This window comes from Somniosus microcephalus, chromosome 14, assembly GCF_052327205.1.
Source record: "Somniosus microcephalus isolate GS21.2 chromosome 14, FLI_Smic_1.0, whole genome shotgun sequence".
NCBI lineage: Eukaryota > Metazoa > Chordata > Chondrichthyes > Squaliformes > Somniosidae > Somniosus > Somniosus microcephalus.
Window position 1 is genome coordinate 43,000,925 of NC_141000.1, and position 21,467 is coordinate 43,022,391.

The 21,467-nt window shown below is 48.8% G+C and overlaps 1 protein-coding gene across 2 annotated transcripts in view; it reads right to left on the reverse strand.

Annotated features, from left to right (window-relative positions):
• Positions 1 to 17,510, reverse strand: part of vegfd (vascular endothelial growth factor D) — a 95,585-nt gene extending 78,075 nt beyond the window's left edge. Inside the window, exon 1 of one of the 2 annotated variants that reach the window (XM_086006516.1) lies at positions 16,795 to 17,507. In XM_086006516.1, coding sequence (XP_085862642.1) covers positions 16,795 to 16,887 — 93 coding nt within the window. In that variant the 5' untranslated portion in view covers positions 16,888 to 17,507. Of the gene's footprint in view, positions 1 to 16,794 lie in introns of both variants that reach the window. The other variant, XM_086006517.1, reaches the window with a different exon arrangement.
• Positions 17,511 to 21,467: the final 3,957 nt, after the last annotated feature.

Below are 21,467 nucleotides of genomic sequence, written 5' to 3' on the forward strand. Positions count from 1 at the left end.
TGCTGGTCCATTCATGGACTCAATGTTTCTAATAGCCGTGGATGCGCACTCGAAATGGCCTGAGGTGATCAAAATGTCGTCCACCACCACGGAGAAAACTATTGCAGTCCTACGGACCATATTTGCCAGGAACGGCTTGCCAGAGCAGATTTGCTCTGATAACGGACCACAGTTTGTGTCTGAAGAGTTTCGAAGATTCATGAAAAGGAATGGGGTAAGGCATTACACATCCGCCCCGTATCGTCCAGCCACAAATGGATTGGCTGAGAGGTTCGTACAAACCTTTAAGAAAGCAGTAAGGGCCATGTGCGATGACGACATTCCACTGCAGCATAAGGTGGACAATTTCCTGTTAGCCTACAGAAATGCGACACATGCAGTCACCAACCAGACCCCGGCCATGATGTTCTTTAACCGAAGGTTGAGATCTCATCTGGATTTGCTCAGACCAAATGTACGAAGAGATGTTGAGAATAAGCAATTCCAGTACATCAATGAGAAGCCGACAAGGAGCTTCAATGTAGGGCAACCAGTCTTGGCCCGCGACTACCGAACAGAGAAATGGCAACCAGGAACGATATGCACACGGCAGGGGCCACTAATGTACACAGTGGATGTTGGGGAGAACATTGTGAGACGCCATGTCTGTAGTGTATGTAACCGTCTACCTTTAAGAGACTATTGTATGTAACCGTTCACCTTTAAGAGAACTATTTTAGGTGTGGCACTACTTGTTTGGCTTCTGTATACGGTAATACCGACGGTGACCACACCGGTATATAAGTGCTGTGGCATGATTTATAGGGCAGATTCGCCCTGACCTTCGAATAGTAAAGTCCTGTTGTATGTTACTCCTGAAGTCTGTGTCGTAATTAACTGCACAACCCACAGACTTTACAGTGGCGACGAGTCCGATCGTACCCTGCGGCAACAATAATTTCAAAGCAACGAAAGAGCGTCGAAAAGAGGCAACCGCCCTCGTCATTCGGCTGGGAGAAAACTCAAGGCTGCAGCAATAGAAAGGAGGAAGATTTTAGCGACAAAAACTTCCATCAGCAACAGGCACTGACTGTCCCTTCTGCCACGGTGACTGTGAGTAAGGGAAAGTGAAAAGAATAGCCGGAGGATAAGGGCTGGGCACTCGACCACGGTCGAGGGGGAAAAGGAGCCGGACAAAAAGTCGGGTCCAACGGCGTCGTGAGAGACCGCGACCGGCGGGAAAAGCCGGGCGGTGACCGAAGCCACGAAGCGCTGTGACCAGGAGCGTAGGCGCGGGAAGAGAGAAACTCAGCCGCAGCCGGGGAGAGAAGCACCGGACTGCGAGAGGGCTGGGAGGCGCGATTGGGGTCCGAGCGAGCGGGAGAGGCAGAGCCGACCAAGAGAGACTGCGCGAGAGCCAGTCCAGCAGCTGAACTGTCCTCCGTCAACGGGGTGTAACCAGCGCCGGTAGAGCCGAGCGAGCGGGAGAGAGGCAGAGCCGAGCAAGGGGAGCTGTGCGAGAGCCAGTCCAGCGGCTGAACTGTCCTCCATCAACGGGGTGTACCCAGTGCCGGTAGAGCCGAGCGAGCGGGAGAGAGACAGAGCCGAGCAAGGGGAACTGTGCGAGAGCCAGCCCAGCGGCTGAACCTGTTCGCCGTCAACGGGGTACCCAGAGCCGGTCACCCTGCCATAAAAAAAAAAGGGAAAGCCTTGAAGCCGACGCGCAGGCTGTGAACCTGAAAGCCAGCGGCCGTCGCCCGTGGGGAAAGTGTACCCCTCCCGCCAGGGAAGAAACGCGGGAAGCTGCCATTAGGGGGGAAGAAGACAGAAGCGGGAAACCGCCATTGAAGTGGGCGGGGAGAGAAGATAAGAGCGGGAAACCGCCATTTTCGCGGGAAAACCGCCATCTTAGAAAAAAAAAGAAATAATAATTTAAAGAAATACTTGTGTTGTTCCCAAAGAGAGGAAGATGCCTAAGCGTGGTAACATCAACGATTTTAATTCCGAGGTAGAAGACTGGGCCACGTACGTGGAACGCATTGAGATCTATTGTGAGGCCAATAAAATAGAAGAAGATGACAAAGCTATAACCTTGCTGAACTCGATGGGCGCAAAGACATACGGGCTCTTGAAGCATCTACTAGCACCAGCTAAACCGGCGGATCAGACTTTCGATGATATTGTGGCTGTCCTGAAGGACCACTTGAACCCTACACCGTTGATGTTGGCGGAACGATTCAAATTCTATGCGAGAACGCAACGGAAAGACGAAAGCAACGCAGAATACTTGGTCGAACTGCGTAGACTAGCGAAATACTGCCAGTTTGGAGGGAATCTGACAGAGGCATTGCGAGACAAGTTCGTGTGCGGGTTGGCAAAGGAAGGAACGTAAAAGCGGCTACTCGAAGAGAACGACCTTACACTTGACAGGGCTGTCCTTATTGCAGCATCGCACGAAGCCGCAGCGAAGGGAACTGCGGAAATGCAGCTAAAGACAGCAGCACTAAGTGTGGATCAAATTACCTCGACAACAACAAAATGCTATCGTTGTGGGAAGACAACACACGACCAGAACCAATGCTGGTTTAAGAACCAGGAATGTAGGAAATGTGGCAAACTGGGTCACATAGCTAAGGTATGCCGGTCAGGGAAGAAGACCAACAACCAAAGGACCAACAACCAAAGGAAGCCATCACAGGAAAAGTACAACAAGGTACACAAGGTGGCTGAGAAGAGTTCAGACGAACAGAATTCAGACTCAGACCCAAACGGCCAGGAGCTGGGTAGTCTGAGAATTCACAATGTGAGTAAGGAAGCTGACCTACAAACTATCTGGGTCATGCTAAAAATAGCTGGAATCCAAGTGAAAATGGAGTTGGACACTGGATCAGCTCTATCAGTCATAAATCGAAGGGATTACCACCGGCTATTCTCACATATACCCTTAAGAGATACCAAGTTCGTATTGCAGACATACACGGAGCATAAAGTATACCCCATGGGAAAGATAAGAGTCAAAGTGAGAGATAGGGGTAAAGAACACCCAAGAATGAACTTATACGTACTACATGAGGGAGGACCACCACTTCTAGGACGGGAGTGGATCAAGAAAATAGACATGGAATGGCACTATCTAAAAGCCATAACGAGTGAGGACTCGGTGCAGACAATCAGCTCAGATTCTGAAACGGATGACGATAAGACCAACCCAAATATGAAAGACAAGGCTGAAATGGACTTGCCGACGAAGGTTGGAAAAACGAAGGCATGCATAAAGGCTTATGCTCCAGAGAAGAACAAAGTTTCAGAACAGAACTCCACCGAACAAAGACAACCTAGTTCGACAGAAAATTCTGAGCCTGTTCAAGTTACGGACATATCCATGACGGAAGAACACCGAGCTCGGACTCAAACTTATTTCAAATTACGACAACAATTAGAACAATTGAGTTACCGTCTCGTACAAGAGATGAAAACAATGAAAAAGTTCTATGATACCGAATGGGAGAATCTGGAAAGACAACAGAAGCAGCTAGCTCAAGCAGAGAGCGACCATAGAGCCATCGTGACCAATTACCGATCACATCTCCCTTATGCTGTTCAGGAGTTAGAATATTTGCAGGAAGAAGCAAATGAAGAGGAATCTGCAGGAAGCCAGGATTTTATTCCAGTTCTTCTCTACGACTCCTTACAAGCAGAGTGTGAGAAGTTGAAAGAACAGTATGAACAGGCCCAGGCTACAATTCTGGAAGGGGTTAACTCGGCAACCTCCGAAAAGCTAGTTTCAGTGGAAGCATATGAGCAACTGAAGGTTGAACATGAGCAAGAAGTCCAAAGGCTGCAGGAAATTCTTGATGAGCTCAAGGCCAAGACAGACTCATCGGTAGAAGTTCCATCCATAGATGAGAAATTAGAGGTGAAAGACATGGCAGAACCTGAAAGACAAGATGTACAAGAACTCATAAAAATATTAAAGGAAACCCAAGACAAATATGGGGCGGCAATGACCGAGATTCAACAACTTGAAGAACAGATTCAACTGGGAATCCGTTCAGTGGAAGAAAAGGGAACTGTAAGAAACACAGAGACTGTAAGAATGGCCTCTGAACATGAGCTAGAGAGCATCAAGGCGCAACTTCTCCGAGCGCTGGAAGCCAAAGTACAAGAGGAAAAGAAGGTGAAAGCATTGGAGGAAAAGGTGGATGAAATGGAGAAGACTCTGACCCACAGTGTTCCCGTGGAAGAGTTAACGGTCAGCCAACTCCTTCATATGCTGAAGGACAAGACTCTACAATGGGAACAATCTGAACACGAGCTTCAATCTTCAAAGGGAAGGAGTTCGGAGCTCTCAAAAGTTATGGAAATAGCTGAGGTTGCAACACAGATTTTACAGGGATGCCAAAAGTACGCTGAATCACGTCAATGTGAACAGCAGAATGTTGAAACAGCTGCTCCAGTAGAAGGATTGAATAGCCTGATCAATCAATCCCCGAGGGAAGGGGAAGTATTGAAATCACAAACGAGGTCATTAGTGAAGGATTTGCAGGAAACCCAGGAAGAGCGGGATGAATATGAACGCATGAAGAAGTCTCTTCAGGAAAGATGTCTAGGGAGGGAACAACAGTCGGCTAACGTCCAGTTGGGTACGGAAGAAGTAGCAGGCCCTCTTGCTAGACTAGCTCAGGACGACACCGAATATTACCATGACCTGTTGAGTGACACTGAATATTACGAGGATCTGGTCTGCCCAGCTTGTGATGAAAACTCCCAAAGTGCAGAAATCAGGATGAAGCACTTAAAGTCTAAGGAACATAGAGAGATGGTGGCGCTACAGCTGGCAGCTGATAAGGGAGCCCCGAGAGTCTCCAAGAAGCAGAAAAGAAAAAGAAGAAGCAGAAGATGATAACCATCAAAATCATTATCACTCCTATCAGATCATGCACGTGGGCCCTACAAAGGGAGATAAATCAGTTGGAAAGTAAGAAAAATTACCAAGGCAATACAGCTGTTTGTAAAAGTCAGCATTGCTGGTTCAGCAGGACGAAAGTTCAAGCTGTTACGTCAAGGGGAAGACTAGTGGAGGAGTCACGCTAGCAATGTGAACCGGTTACACCACAGCGATGTTGTTTGGACCGAGTCAAGATTAGAGACTGAATCTATACACTGTTCCCACAGAGACTGAACCTGTGAACTGTTTCCCACAGAGACTATATCTGTAAATTGTTTACCTGAAGTTGAATATATGTATGTTAATGAGAAATAGTATGTTGTAAGCTAAAAAGGGAGGATTGTAGTGTATGTAACCGTCTACCTTTAAGAGACTATTGTATGTAACCGTTCACCTTTAAGAGAACTATTTTAGGTGTGGCACTACTTGTTTGGCTTCTGTATACGGTAATACCGACGGTGACCACACCGGTATATAAGTGCTGTGGCATGATTTATAGGGCAGATTCGCCCTGACCTTCGAATAGTAAAGTCCTGTTGTATGTTACTCCTGAAGTCTGTGTCGTAATTAACTGCACAACCCACAGACTTTACAATGTTGACCAAATCCTAGAGTCACAGGAATGAGTCAACCCCATGTCTCGCCCACCTGGTGATGAACCCGACATACAGGTAGCATCTACCCCAGAAACAGTAGCATCGGAAGCTGATGAACCAACTGACGACAGGGGGCCTCCGCACCAAGAACAAGACATTCAGGAAAGGCGCTATCCAGAAAGGATCAGGAAGCCGCCCCAAAGACTGAATTTATAAATGGACTATTTTCAGTTAATGTGCATGTTAAAAGTGTTAATTGTAAAATGAATGTTATGGTACTGTAAATCTAAAAGGGGAGGAATTGTAGTGTATGTACCTTTAAGGGGAGAACTACTTTTTACAGCTCCTGTATACTGTAGTACCGGCAGTGACCACACCTGTATATAAACCCTGAGTAGGGATCTGTACGTTAGTTTTTAGAGTAACCCTCATCCAGTAAATACCTGTTGAATTGTTCCTGCAGTCTGAGTGTTTAGTTATTGTAGGACACACTACATCAAAAATACATGGATCTAACAGTACTGACTTGGATAAAGAATTGGTTGGCAGACAGGAAGCAAAAAGTTGGAATAAATGGCTCTTTTTCTGATTGGCAGGCAGTGGCTAGTGGGGTACCGCAGGGATTGGTCCTAGGACCCCAGCTATTCACAATATATATAAATGATCTAGACGAGGGAATTAGATGTAATATCTCCAAGTTTGCAGACGACACAAAGCTGGGTGGGCGTGTGTGCTGTGAGGAGGACGCTGAGAAACTCCAGTATGATTTGGACAGGTTGGGTGATTGGGCAGAAGCATGGCAGATGCAGTATAATATAGATAAATGCGAGGTTATCCACTTTGGTGGCAAAAACAGGAAGGCAGATTATTATCCGAAAGGCAATAGATTGGGAGAAGGGGAAGTGCAACGAGACCTGGCTGTCCTTGTGTACCAGTTGCTGAAGGTAAGCATGCAGGTGCAGCAGGCAGTTAAGAAGGCAAATGGTATGTTGGCCTTCGTAGCGAGAGGGTTTGAGTACAAGAACAAGGATGTCTTGCTGCAGTTGTACAGGGCCTTGGTGAGACCACACCTTGAGTATTGTGTGCAGTTTTGGTCGCCTTATCTGAGGAAGGATGTTCTTGCCATTGAGGGAGTGCAGCGAAGATTCACCAGACTGATACCTGGGATGGCAGAAATGACGTATGAGGAGAGATTGGGTCAATTGGGCTTATACTCGCTGGAGTTTAGAAGAATGAGAGGGGATCTCATTGAAACTTATAAAATTCTAACAGGACTAGACAGACTGGATGCAGGAAGGATGTTCCCGATGGCCGGGGAGTCCAGAACCAGGGGTCACAGTCTAAGGATAAGGGGTAAGCCATTTAGGACAGAGATGAGGAGGAATTTCTTCACCCAGAGAGTGGTGAACCTGTGGAATTCTCTACCACAGAAGGCAGTGGAGGCCAATTCATTAAATATATTCAAGAAGGAGTTGGATATATTTCTTAAGGCTAAAGGGATCAAGGGATATGGGGAGAAGGCAGGGACAGGGTACTGAACTTGGATGATCAGCCATGATCTCATTGAATGGCGGAGCAGGCTTGAGGAGCCAAATGGCCTACTCCTGCTCCTATCTTCTATGTTTCTATGAATCTTGGCCTGGCGAGACCTGTACATCAAATCTGCTGGAAAGAACAATGGAGAGGCCCAGGGAAAGAGCTCAGCGTGCAGCCCCCAAGTCTCTTCTAAATCGATGCAAGGAAAGTCAAATCAAAATGAACCTGCAAAGTGCTGCTCGGTACCCAAAACTCCTTCACACAGTGTTGAATCTCTCCAGAAGTCTCTCTCTCTCTCAGAATGCGTGGTGCAAAAATATCGTTGACAAAAAAAGGCAGGAAGCGGTCGCCTTTAAATAGCGCTCCCCCAGTCCCTTCCCGACTGCAAAACGCTCCCCTCAACCTGTCGTTGCTAGTGGCAGGTGGTAAGGCAGGGGGTGCCACTCAATATCCGGTCCGGGGCGCTACCAGGATGTTGCATACTTGATGACGTCACGATCTGCGGGCGCAGGAGTTCGTGGCGGTAGTGTTTAGCGCCGCCGCAAAATGTCTGGTCAATTTAGTGAGTGGCGCAAACATTGCTGCACCTGGGCGCTAGTTGCTTTGCGCCCCATTAGTGCCCTCTTGCTAACGGGAGGCGCAAAGCAACCGAATTTTTCCCCCTTGGTCTCCTAGCAACCAAAATCTTTTCTTTCTGGGTTAAATAATAGGAGCACAGCAGATAAACTTAAAAGGAAAGGCCTCGTACTGCTGAGGCTCCACTGCCAATGTTGAAGCTTGTTGGACGCCAGATGCGAGTTCAGGGTGTAGAACTGGAGCTACAATATCGTAGCCCTACCTCCATCCCATGATCATGTCCAGCAAAGCTTTGCCCCAGCAAGGGGGCTGGCAGTGTCTCTGCTGCGTTCTGTGGTGGCTCTTTCCACTGCTTTAATGCCAAGCATGAGTACATTTGTGTGTTTGCCATGAATTGGGGTGTAACAAGCTACAAACCCTTAATCCAAAACTTTACATGTGTTAAACGGGAATATCCCAAAAGGAATTTTAGTAATGTGGGGAAAATGAGACAATGCTCAGTTACTGCCAGGAAACAAAATGACTACACATTAATACACACTATGCACATGTGGGCTTTCATCTTCACTGCATGAACAGGCTTCCTCTTCCCCAGGAAACTTGCCATTTGGGAAGGATAGGGTGGTTTTACTACCACTGTGGTTCTGGTGTGAGGGCTTTAGAGAAGTCTAGCTCAAAGCCATGCGCTCTGGAGTTCAGGAAATCTGCTGAAATAGATTCTCAGACAGCAGAGGGCAGCATTGATTGGCCATTCCACTGAACTCCAAACATTTATTTCATTACAAACTAGCAAAATCCACAATTACTGCAGTAATTTCTGCTGAATGTCACTTCTATGAACTTTGTAATATGGTGAATTTTATTATTTATTTAAGAATATACTGTTGTGATCCAAAAACACAGGGGGAGAAATTTGGTATCGCCCCATTTGGGGCGCAATTCTCGGCCGGGCGCAAACCTACTGCGAAATTGGTCTGTCTCGCCCTTGGAGCCGATTGCAGCGCTAAATCAGGCGCTGCATGACTCTCTTAAGGCGCTAAGCCGGAGGAGCGAGGCGCTAACTCAGAGGGCGGGCGCAGCGCAGGTGCTGTCAGTTAGCGATTGCACACAGAAACGCTGGTGCCGGTCAGCTCATAAAGAGGAGGGTCGATCTTGATTTGCAGCCGCACCCTGCGCATCGGAGCCCTGAATCTCGGCCTGGACAGACCTGTTGCCAAATCCTGCAGCCAAGGACCATGGAGAGGGCCAGGGAGCGAGTGCAGCGTTTCAGCGAGGGGGCCTTGGAGGCTCTGGTAGGCGCGGTGGAACGCAGGCGATCTCTCCTGTACCTGGAGAGTGGCAGGAGGCCTCTGCCCAGCGAGTACCGAAAAGCTTGGAGGGAGGTGGCTCACAGAGTGACCTCCAGCAGCATGGTGCCTAGGACCCCTGTGCAATGCAGGAAGAAGTTCAACGACCTCACTCGGGTCGTCAAGGTGAGTGCCTTTTTCAGAAACCTCTTCATCCCTCCATCTTGACCTCGCTTTATGGCCAAAGGGTCTTGAAAGCTCCAATGCCCAGCACTCCTCCAACACCTTTGGCCCTTTCAGGAAACTCACATGCACATTCAGCACTTTGCACACAGTAAGGGCTATTCCACCATGGGAGGCATTTCAGCCAAGATCATGACTGCATCTTTACTCAGACCCCGTCCTTTTTCTTGCAGGGCAAGCTGGCACATAATAGGAGACAGCAGCAACGGACCGGGGGAGGCCGGCCTCACCTTCAAGCCCTGACTGATCTGGAGCAGCGAGTCCACCGGATTGTGGCAAGTCAGATGCTTGGCCCCGTCGCCACTGGAGAAACCGACCCTGTTCTGGCCAGCAATGGTAAGGTCATCACCTTTTTGACCTCTCTCTTTCCACTTGTTCCTCACAACAGCATCCTTTGACACTCTCGATCCAAATCAGTACATTGCTGCACTCGTTCCTCACTTGCTGCCACTCTTGTACCTCCCTGCTTTCAGATGCTGATTCACCAGGTGAGGAGGTGGGCCCTCAAGCTGCCACTGGGAGTGAATCTGAAGGCGAGGAGGAAGAGGAAGCCGGACCGTCAGCGCAACCCTCTGCCGAGGCAGCCCATGGCCATACTGGGGACACGCCTCCCCTGGAGGGGAGCGGGGTGGGGGGAATGGTCTGATGAGGGTGAAGCTCCAGGACCCAGCGGGCTGCAGCAACGCGAGGTGGGTAGGGAAGCTCGGGGGCCTTCTCCCCAGAGGGAGAGTATGGCCTCCAGTCCTGCTACAGTGAGCGCAGAAGAGGTGCAGCTCCTCGCTGAAATGAGCGCCCAGGCGGAGCAAAGGCACACTGAGCTCATGGCTGCAGTGGCAAGGATGCCCGAATCCATTGAGTCACTGGCAAGGAGTGTCCAGGACTTCGGTGCAGCACAGGCGTCTGCCACGCAAATGCTAAGTGCTGCAATGCAGTCAGTGGGTGGTCTCATGCAGATGCAGATTGAGGCCACGCGAGCACTAACTGCTGCCACCCTCGCTGGATTGGGCAGATTTCCCCAGGGCTTTCACCGTGCCGCAGCAGGCCAGCAATCTGTGCTCCCGCAGATTGCTGCGCATGCTGAAGTGCTGCCCCGTGGGAGTGTCAGTGTGTCGGTCGAGCGGGGAATTGCTGTCCTCTCTCAGGATGACAGCATTCCTGCTGCCAGCACTGTCACTTCTCCACTGCAGTTGCCACCACCTGTAGGACAGACTGCTGCCGCCCATGCAGAGTTGGAGCCGTCAGCAGCCGGGCCCTCCAGGCCCAGAGCTGGTCCAGGCTGTCCCTCAAGGGCATCTGCAGTCTCAGTTTCTGACACTCAGCAGCCTTCCCCCAGCCTTGCTGCAGCCACTGGGGTCCCAGTGCGGAGGAGCTGCAGGGTGGGAAGGGGGCAATTTCGCAAGGGAAGCAGATCACCCTCGAAGGGCAAAAAGTAGAAGGTGTGGCAAAATGTGTTTCATTGTTTTTTTGAAAAGGCCGAGGATCGTGGTCATATCTTTGTTACTGTTTCAGACATTGTCTCCAGGTTGTGACTGTTTCTTTGTGTCTTTCTTTCTATTACTTTGTCATGCGAGAAGGATACACAGTTTTGTTAATAAAGAAGTGTGTTAATTCAAAATGTGCATGTTTGCTCTTTGCACTCATTGTTGCCTTGACCGGCTTAGGGGTTGCGGCATGGTTCCATTCAGGTTCTCTTAATGGCAGAAGCCATTCCCTCAGAGGGGGCCTAGAAGCGACTTGCGATAAGCCTTTGACGGGCGGCCCTTGCACTTTGTGCCTCCCTCCCGTCTTGGTGCTGATGCTCCTCCTCCTCCTCCTCCTCCTCCTCTGCTGGTGCTCCAAGGCCCGCTGGCATTGGCTGGGTCCTGAGGATTGCCAGGTTATGCAGCATGTAGCAGACAACAACGAAGTGGGAGACTTGCTCAGGCGAGTACTGCAGGGCTCCTCTAGAGTGGTCCAGACAGCGGAACCGTTGCTTGAGCACGCCAATTGTGTGCTCAGTGATGTTCCTGGTAGCTTGATGGTTCTTGTTGTATCGTTCTTCTGCAGGGGTACTGGGCGAACGGAGCGGGGTCATCAGCCAAGTGCACAGAGGATAGCCCTTGTCCCCGAGAAGCCAGCCTCCTGGGTGAAGAGGGGCCTCAAAAAGGTCTGCCACAGAAGTCTGGCGCAGGATGAAGGCATCGTGGCTGCTGCCTGGAAATTGGGCATTGACAGCGAGTATCAGCTGTCTGTGGTCACAGACCAACTGGACGTTCAAGGAATGGAAGCCCTTTCGGTTGCGGAAATCCTCAGCATTCTCTTGCGGCGCCCGCAAAGCCACATGGGTGCAGTCAATGGCACCCTGCATCATGGGGAAGCCCGCTATTCTTGCAAAGCCTGCTGCGCGATCTTGCTGCTTGCCGGGGGTCATCAGGAAAGAGATGTACTCTTGTCTCCTTTTAAAGAGGGCATTTGTGACTTCACAGAAATCCCAGAAACCCCACAGTGCAGATAGAGGCCATTTCAGCCCATCGAGCCTGCACCGACACATATCCCACCCGATCCCCGTAACCCCTACACCAACACATATCCCACCCTATCCCCACGTATTTAATCCCCCTAACACTAAGGGTCAATTTATCATAGCCAATCAACCTAACCCGCACATCTTTGGACTGTGGGAGGAAACCGGAGCACCCGGAGAAACCCACGCAAACACGGGGAGAATGTACAAACTCCACACAGACAGTCGCCCGAGGCCGGATTCGAACCCGGGTCCCTGGCGCTGTGAGGCAACAGTGCTAACCACTATGCCACCGTGTCTTGACGGATGCAGCAATGCACCGCAAACTGGGACATATTGGCAATGTCCCCAGTAGCAGATTGAAAGGAGCCGGTGGCATAAAAGTTGAGAGCCACTGTTACCTTCACTGCCACCGACAGAGACGTCCTGCTCCTCAGTTGAGGTTGCAGATCTGGCTGGAGGAGGTGTCAGAGCTCAGTGACCACCTCCTTGCTGAATCGCAGCCTTCGCAAACACTGCTCCTCAGACATATTGTGCAGGTTAGGTTGATTGGCTATGATAAATTGACCCTTAGTGTTAGGGGGATTAAATATGTGGGGTTACGGGGATCGGGTGGGATATGTGTCGGTGCAGGCTCGATGGGCCGAAATGGCCTCTATCTGCACTGTGGTGATTCTGTGAATTCTATGAATATTGATGTATGAGAACTGTTGTCGAAAAACCCTGGGATGGTAAGGTCTCCTGTACCGACGCCTGTTGGCCCTCCTCCGTCTGGCCATGATTGCCACTCTATCTCTGCGTCTCTGTGCCCCCTCAATGTGATGGAGAAGCATGACGTGCCCATCCATTGCAGCCCCCATAATATGTGGGCAATCAAAGTTATGCCGGTGAAAAAGCAAAGCAACTACAAAGTTATGGGCAGAAGCCAAAACTACCTCAGACAGCGTTGGCTCAATGCAGAAGTCTCTCTTTCTCCCTTTGTCTCTCAGCAAATCTCTCTCTCTCTCACAGAACGAGTGGTCCAAAAATGGCTACCACACAGAAGACAGGAAGAGCCCCCTTTAAATAGCGCCCCCCCAGCCCCACAGCGACTGGGAAGCGTTCCAGTCAACCTGTCGTTGGTAGCGACAGGTGGAAAGGAGGGGGGCACCACTGAATTTCTGGTCCGGGGTGCCCCAAGGGCGTTGCACTCTGGAATGACGTCAAGATCTGCATGCACAGGAGAGCGGGCGGTAGGGTTTAACGCCGCCGCTAAATGTCCGCTCAATTTCGCGAGAGGCGCAGGGCTCGCCGCACCCGGGCGCTAGTTGGTTAGCGCCCCACTTATCGCCCTCTTAAGGCACTAACGGGTGGGGAATTTCTCCCCCACAGTCTCTACTTCAGAGGCAGATTCACTTCTGTCTTACTTTTTCATTATATCAACGTGGGTCAGTTTAACACCAGATTAGTCACCAACTATTGGGGTCTAGTCAGGCTTTAAACCGTATGACTTACTGTATGACTAGAACAGAATGTTTCAAATGAAATGCGTTAGTCAGGAATCTCAAGGGCTTGGTCAAATTCGCAAGTGGAGATTCAAAGTTAAATCACGATTCCCATGAAATCTCCAGGGAGTGCAGGGAGTTCGCCACACTGCTCTTTCACCCATACGACCTCAGCTTGAGCTCAAACTAGACTGAGTGGGTGAAAGAATCTTCTCTCTGCTGTTAGTCAGGGATCTATGTGAAGAGTCCAATGTGGAGAACTAGAGCTACAATACTGCAGCCCCACCATTCGGGCAATCTTAACCTGCAGCTCAAAGGCGACCTAACTCAGGACAAGCTGGCAACCTCTCACGGGGTGTTACAAATACTAACTTTAGAATCATTAGCATTTTTAAATCTGCCAAAAGTTACACAATTTTTAGCTACAATCACTTTCACCCTGGTAACGTGAACATCAGCCTAGTCCAGCAATAACAAGAATTCATTCTAATATGATGCAGAGTTCCCGCTGGGAAATACTCAATGTGAGGAATATTACAATAAAAATCACTAAAATAAACCCGCCCCTTTTTGCTCTGATGGCAGGTACATTGCTATTTTACTGAGAAGTGTGAATGCCTGCATCCGACAGACAAAGCAAAGCAACGGGTGTAACATAACAACAACAATTTGTATTTATATAGCGCCTTTAACGTAGTAAAACGTCCCAAGGTGCTTCACAGGAGTGTTATCAAACAAGATTGGACACAGAGCCAGATAAGGAGATATTAGGGCAGGTGACCAAAATCTTGGTCAGAGGTAGTTTTTAAGGAGCATTTTAATGGAGGAAAGAGAGGTGGAGAGGTTTAGGGAGGGAATTCCAGAGCTTAGGGCCCAGGCAGCTGAAGGCACAGCCACCAATGGTAGAGTGATTAAAAGCAGGGGATGCGCAAGAGACCAGAATTGGAGGAACACAGATATTTCAGAGTGCTGAGGATCCCTGATTATAATCGCTCAATCTCTGTTGCCTAGACCCTAAGCTCTGGAATTCCCTGCCTAAACCTCTCCGCCTCTCAACCTCTCTTTCCTCCTTTAAGACACTCCTTAAAACCTACCTCTTTGACCAAGCTTTTGGTCACCTGCCCTAATTTATCCTTATGTGGATCAGTGTCAAATTCGTTGTCTTAAAATACTCCTGTGCAGCACTTTGGGATGTTTTACTACGTTAAAGGCGCTATATAAATACATGTTGTTGTTGTTGCTGTAGGGCTGGAGGAGGTCACAGGGGGCAAGGCCATGGAGGGGTTTGAAAACAAGGATGAGAATTTTAAAATCGAGGCGTTGCTTAACCGGTAGCCAATGTAGGTCAGCGAGCACAGGGGTGATGGGTGAATGTAGGGTAGAACGTGGAAGGCCAGCCAGGAGTGCGTTGGAATAGTCAAGTCTAGAGGTAACAAAGTAATGGAGGTGGGTTTCAGCAGCCGATGAGCTGAGGCAGTGGCGGAGATGGGCAATGTTATGGAGGGGAAATAGGCGGTCTTAGTTATGGCGTGGATATGTTATGGGAAGCCTGGCTGGCTCTCCCTCCTGGTGGATTGTAATGGATTTCCAGCATGCTTTACTTTCTCCAAACCATTTTTATGATTTTTCTTCACAGCTACATGTTTGTATTTTCCTGTTGGAAATTCAGCATTCCTTCGCCCCTCGTTCCCCTTAGCTGTCAATGGCAGTGCAGAAAGGGTGGGAAGTGCAGGGTAAACAGCATCCAGTTCTATAGCACCTTCACGTGGCAAAATATCTCAAGTCACTTCACAGGAGAGTCGGGATCTGGGCAGGAAGTGATATTGAGTTTGGTGGCCGAATTCATGGTGGCATGTGGAGGAGTTTAGAATGCAAATTCCAGGGTGTAGGGAATGATGGCTGAGGACTGGAGCAGAGGATGGGGACACACAGAGAGCCAGTGTCTGAAGAGGAGAGGATGCGTGCTGGGCAGAGGGTTAAGTAAAATTAAAGGAAGGCTTTGGAAACGAGGATGAGGATGTTATAGTCAATGTGCAGCATACACAGAGCAAAATGGATTGTGTTGGACAATAATGAAAGAAATTACATTTCTATAGCACCTTTCACAACCTTAGGACGTCCCAAAGTGCTTCACAGCCAATGAAGTACTTTTAAAGTGTGGTCACTGTTGTAATGTAGAGAAAAGCAGCAGCCAGTTTGCACACAGCAAGATCCCACAAACAGCAATGACCAGATAATCTGTTTTATTGATGGTGTTAGTTGAGGGATAAATGTTTTCCAAGGCAGCAGGACAACTCCCCTGTGCTTCTTAGAATAGAGCCGTGCTTACTATGTCCACTTGAGGGGTTTAATGTCTCATCCGAAAGATGGCACCTCCAACAGTGCAGCACTCCCTCGGCACCGCACTGGGAGTGTCAGCCTAGATTTTGTGCTCAAGTCTCTGGAGTGGGACTTGAACACACGACGTTCTGACTCAGAGGAGAGAGTGCTGCCCACTGATGCATAACTGACACCTAAATAATGAACAACCGTCCAAAATTGTTTTTTTGAACGTATACGACTGGCTCTAAACCAACAAGGGATTCTCTCGTTTGCACTTTTTGTATGGAAGCCCTAGTTGTTTTGTATTATTATAGATATGTTTGTTTTTAGCTGACACTATGCCGGGGCGAGTGAGTCACACAGCTAATCAGGTGGTTACACAGCTAATCAGGTGGTTTGTGATGCATAACAATAGACTATGATGGAAATGCAGTTGTTTCGGAGAATAATCTAATTCTGTCTCCTAGCACATGGAGGACTCCACATAGTGGATGCAATTCTAATGGTGGTGAGAACAATCCTACTAAACTTGTTTCAGAAAAGACAGGATAAAGCACCTTATGTGTGCACTATATATCAAAACAAATATTCAAAGATTTAAATTACCCTTCTTCTCTAAACCCAAAAATTCAGGACCTTGACTTTATTTTCCCTCAGCAATGTCCTCCTTCCTCTCCTGACTGGGGTTTGGCTCCACAGCTCTCTCACAGAGCCATTGTTCATGTGGCAACACCCAATTGGACCATGGTAGGCATTGTGCCCAGGCCCAGTCCTATCCTCACCCGATGGCCATGCATACACACTTTGAAATGGGTTCAGCGGATAGCAGTTGGGAGTGGCAATCCTCAACAGACTTTTCTGTTCCTGAAGCAGTGGCACTGAGGCCAAGCAGCTTTTTCCCTGCCACCCAGGTGAGATCACTTAACTCAGCACAGAGGATCCAACCTGTCAACGTTTTGGCCTGTGGGGTATGTTTTCCTCTATTCATTAACATTAGTGAAAACATCAGCAGAAATCTAATAAGGGAATCAGCTTTATACTCAGATTGACTTTATATAACTCAGCTATGCCCTTGACAAATTCACTGAGCTCTCGGAGGAGCCATGCACCAAACGTAAGAAACAATACAAATTCACTTTCCTTTCTTCTATATTAAAATGAGAAAGCATCATATACAATAACTAGTCATTTCATTACCTCAGGTTTTTAAAATATATGTTTGCAATGATATCACATTCCTTGGCAACAGTCCACTTCAGTGTTGGAAACGTTTGAGTCATTTACTTAGTGAGCAGTACATAAACTATAGCAGTTCACCTACCAGTCTGGGGTCGTGCTCATAGTAATCTCCTTGTAACAGCTGGAGAAGTGACAAAATGACAAGATGTAGACAAACACTATAATGCGTTTTCATTGTGGCCCTTTGATTGGCAGAGGTAAGTGTTGCTGTTGCTTTTTGATCAGGCTTGATAGCTTTACACAGTAGCACAATCGATCACAGTTCAGAATTACATTGCTCGACCCGGGATTACAGATCTTCTGACTTTAAGTCTAATTACTGAAATTCTGTAACAATCGGTAACCATATCATCATTAGCCAGAAAGGAGATTTGCTGCATACTCCTGTACCCAACTGTTTTACTGCTCCATTGATGAAAGGTTGGATTTCAACATCACAGCTAGTTTTCTTGTCAGATGCAGTACCTGATAGCCATGTAACAAAGATAAATTCCGAAAGAAACTTCTGCGTCTCACCATGAAGTATGAAGTAGACAGATGCTGCTCTAATGCTGAGATACTTTGAGAAACGATTTATTTCTTGACTTGCTCAAACAGCAAGATTCCGTTGTACTTCCCTTGACAAAGAATTCAGACTAAATGCGACTCCTTCTTTCTTCCTTTCTGAAGCTTCCAGTGGGAGTTTGTGTTCTCACTAACCGGATTTGTGGATTGCAGGGGGCTGGACTCTGACTTTGTCTCAAATCTTCTGCTGCAGGAACTTCATTAGAAACTGCAGCAGCATATGGTTTAAATGGGATCCAGACCTCAGGCCGAGACTGCAATCAAATCATGGCTGGCTTCCAACACAAGCCCAACACCCCACCACTCCCAGCAGCAGTAATGCTCCCAGAAAATAACACGTACATCGACCAAGTGCTAGTCTGCAGCAAGTATCGACCCCTCGCGCCAAATCAACTGATCCGCACATCGCCCCAGTGCAGCAAGGATCGACCCCACGCATCAAACCCACTGACCCACACATCACCCCAGTGCAGCAAGGATCAACCCCTCGCACCAAATCCACTGACCCACACATTGCCCCAGTGCAGCAAGGATCGACCCTTGCACCAAATCCACTTACACACATTGCCCCAATGCAGCAAGTTCCACCCTCGAACCAAATCTACTGACCCACACATCGCACCAGTGCAGCAAGGATAGACCCTTGCATCAAATCCACTGATACACACATGGCCCCAGTGCAGCAAGGATCGACCCTCGCATCAAATCCACTGCACCACACATTGCCCCAGTGCAGCAAGGATCGACCCTCGCATCAAATCTACTGACTCACACATTGCACCAGTGCAGCAAGGATCAAACCTCACATCAAATTCACTGATCCACACATCGCCCCAGTGCAGCAAGGTCGACTGTCGTATCAAATTCACTGACTCACACATCGCCGCAGTGCAGCAAGAATCGACCCCTCGCACCAAATCCACTGACATGCAGATCACCCCAGTGCAGCAAGGACCGACCCTCGCAGCAAATCCACTGACCAACACATCGCCCCAGTGAAGCAAAGATGGAACCTCGCATCAAATCCACTGACGCACACATTGCCCCAGTGCAGCATGAATCGATCCTTTGCACCAAATCCACTGACCTACACATTGCCCCAGTGCAGCAATATCTACCCTTGCACCAAATCCAGTGACCCACACATCGCCCCAGTGCAGCATTTTCCACCCTCGCACCAAATCCACTGACCCACACATCGCACCAGTGCACCAAGGATCAACCCTCAGACCAAATACACTGACCCACACATCGCCCCAGTGCTACAAGGATCGACCCTAGCATCAAATCCACTGACCCACACGTCACCCCAGTGCAGCAAGGATCGCCCCTCAGACCAAATACACTGACCCACACATCACCCCAGTGCAGCAACATTCGACCACTCGCACGAAATCCACTGACCCACACATCGCCCCGTGCAGCAAGTTTCACCCTCGCACCAAATCCACTGAGACACACATCGCAGCAGTGCAGCAAAGATCGACCCCTCACACCAAATCTACTGACACAAACATCGCCCCAGTGCAGCAAGGATCAGCCCTTGCCCCAAATCCACTGACCCACACATCACCCCAGTGTAGCAAGTTCCATCCTTGCACCAAATCCACTGAACCACACATCACATCAGTGCAGCAAGGATCGACCCTTGACCCAAATCCACTGACACACACATTGCCTCAGTGTAGGAAGGATCGACCCCTCGCACCAAATCCACTGACACACATCGCCCCAGTGCAGCAAGTTCCATCCTCACACCAAATCTACTGACCCACACATCTCCCCAGTACAGCAAGGATCGCACCCTTGCAGCAAATCCACTGACGCACATATCGCCCCAGTGCAGCAAGTCCCACCCTCGCACCAAATCCACAACCCGCACATCGCCTCAGTGTAGCAAGGATCGACATGCATTAAATCCACTGACCCACACATCGCCCCAGTGCAGCGAGGATGATGCTCGCATCAAATCCTCTAATCCACACAGCACCCCTGTGCAGCAAGGATGACCCTTGCACCAAATCCACTGACTCACACATTGCCCCAGTGCAGCAATGATCGACCCCTCGCAACACATCCACTGACCCACAGATCACCCCAGTGCAGCAAGGATTGACACCTCGCAACAAATCCACTGACCCATTTTTGTATATCCCTTGTCATCCAAGGTTCCCTTTGCTTGTTGGTCCCACCCTTGACCTTTACAGGAACATGTTGGCGTTGTACTCTCTCTATTTCAGAAGGGAAATAGAGAGAGTACAACGCCAACATGTTCCTGTAAAGGTCAAGGGTGGGACCAACAAGCAAAGGGAACCTTGGATGACAAGGGATATACAAAAATGCATTAGAAATAAGAGGGGGGCTTTTGGCAGTTACAAAAGACTAAAGACAGAAGAAGCCCTAGAGGAGTATAAAAAGTGCAGGGGCATACTTAAAAAAGAAATTAGGAGGGCGAGGAGGGGCCATGAAATAACACTGGCGAGCAAAATAAAGGAAAATCCTAAGATGTTTTATAAGTATATTAAGGGCAAGAGGATAACCAGGGAAAGGGTAGGGCCCATTAGGGACCAAAGTGGCAATCTGTGTGTAGAGCCAGAGGATGTAGGCGGGGTTTTAAATGAATTTTTTGCATCTGTGTTCACTATGGAGAAAGACGATGCAGACATAGAAATCGGGCAAGGGGACTGTGACATACTTGAACATATTAGCATCGAGAGGGAGGAGGTGCTAGCGGTTTTAGCGGGCCAAAAAGTGGATAAATCCCCAGGCCCGGACGAGATGTATCCCAGGCTGCTGTGGGAGGCAAGGGAGGAGATTGCAGGGGCTCTGACACTAATTTTCAGAACCTCTCTGGCCACAGGGGATGTACCAGAGGACTGGAGAACAGCTAACGTAGTACCATTATTCAAGAAGGGTAGCAGGGATAAACCAGGGAATTACAGGCCAGTGAGTCTAACATCTGTGGTGGGGAAATTATTGGAAAAAATTCTGAGGGACAAAATTAATCTCCACTTGGAGAGGCAAGGATTAATCGGGGATAGTCAGCATGGCTTTGTCAAGGGTAAATCATGTCTAACAAATCTGATCGAATTTTTCGAGGGGGTGACTAGTGGGGTGGATGAGGGAAATGCTGTGGATGTGGTGTACATGGACTTCAGTAAAGCTTTTGACAAAGTCCCGCATAGGAGACTGGTCAAGAAGGTAAGAGCCCATGGGATCCAGGGTGCCTTGGCGCGTTGGATCCTAAACTGGCTGAGTGGCAGGAGGCAGAGGGTGATGGTCGAAGGTTGCTTTTGTGACTGGAAGCATGTGTCCAGTGGGGTACCTCAGGGATCGGTGCTGGGTCACTTATTGTTTGTGATCTACATAAATGATTTGGATGAAAATGTAAAAGGTATGATCAGTAAGTTCGCAGATGACACGAAAATTGGTGGGGTGGTAAATTGCGAGGAGGAAAGCCTTCGGCTACAGGACGATATAAATGGGTTGGTCAGATGGGCGGAAAAGTGGCAAATGGAATTTAACCCTGAAAAGTGCGAGGTGATGCATTTTGGACGGACAAATAAGGCAAGGGAATACACAATGAGTGGTAGGACCCTAGGAAGTACAGAGGGTCAGAGGGACCTTGGTGTACATGTACATAGATCCCTGAAGGCAGCGGAGCAGGTAGATAAGGTGGTTAAAAAGGCATATGGGATACTTGCCTTCATTAGCCGAGGCATAGAATATAAGAGCAGGGAGGTTATGATGGAGCTGTACAAAATGCTGGTGAGGCCACAGCTGGAGTACTGTGTGCAGTTCTGGTCGCCTCACTATAGGAAGGATGTGATTGCTTTGGAGAGGGTGCAGAGAAGATTCACCAGGATGTTACCTGGGATGGAGCGCCTCAGCTATGAAGAGAGGCTGGTCAGGCTGGAGTTGTTTTCCTTGGAGCAGAGAAGGCTGAGGGGGGACCTGATTGAGGTGTACAAAATAATGAGGGGCATAGATAGGGTAGATAAAGAGGAACTTTTCCCCTTAGTGGGGGGGTCAATAACAAGGGGGCATAGATTCAGGGTAAGGGGCAGGAGATTTAGAGGGGATTTGAGGAGGAACTTTTTCACCCAGAGGGTGGTTGGAATGTGGAACTCAATGCCTGAAAGGGTGGTGGAGGCAGGAACCCTCACAACATTCAAGAAGCATTTGGATGAG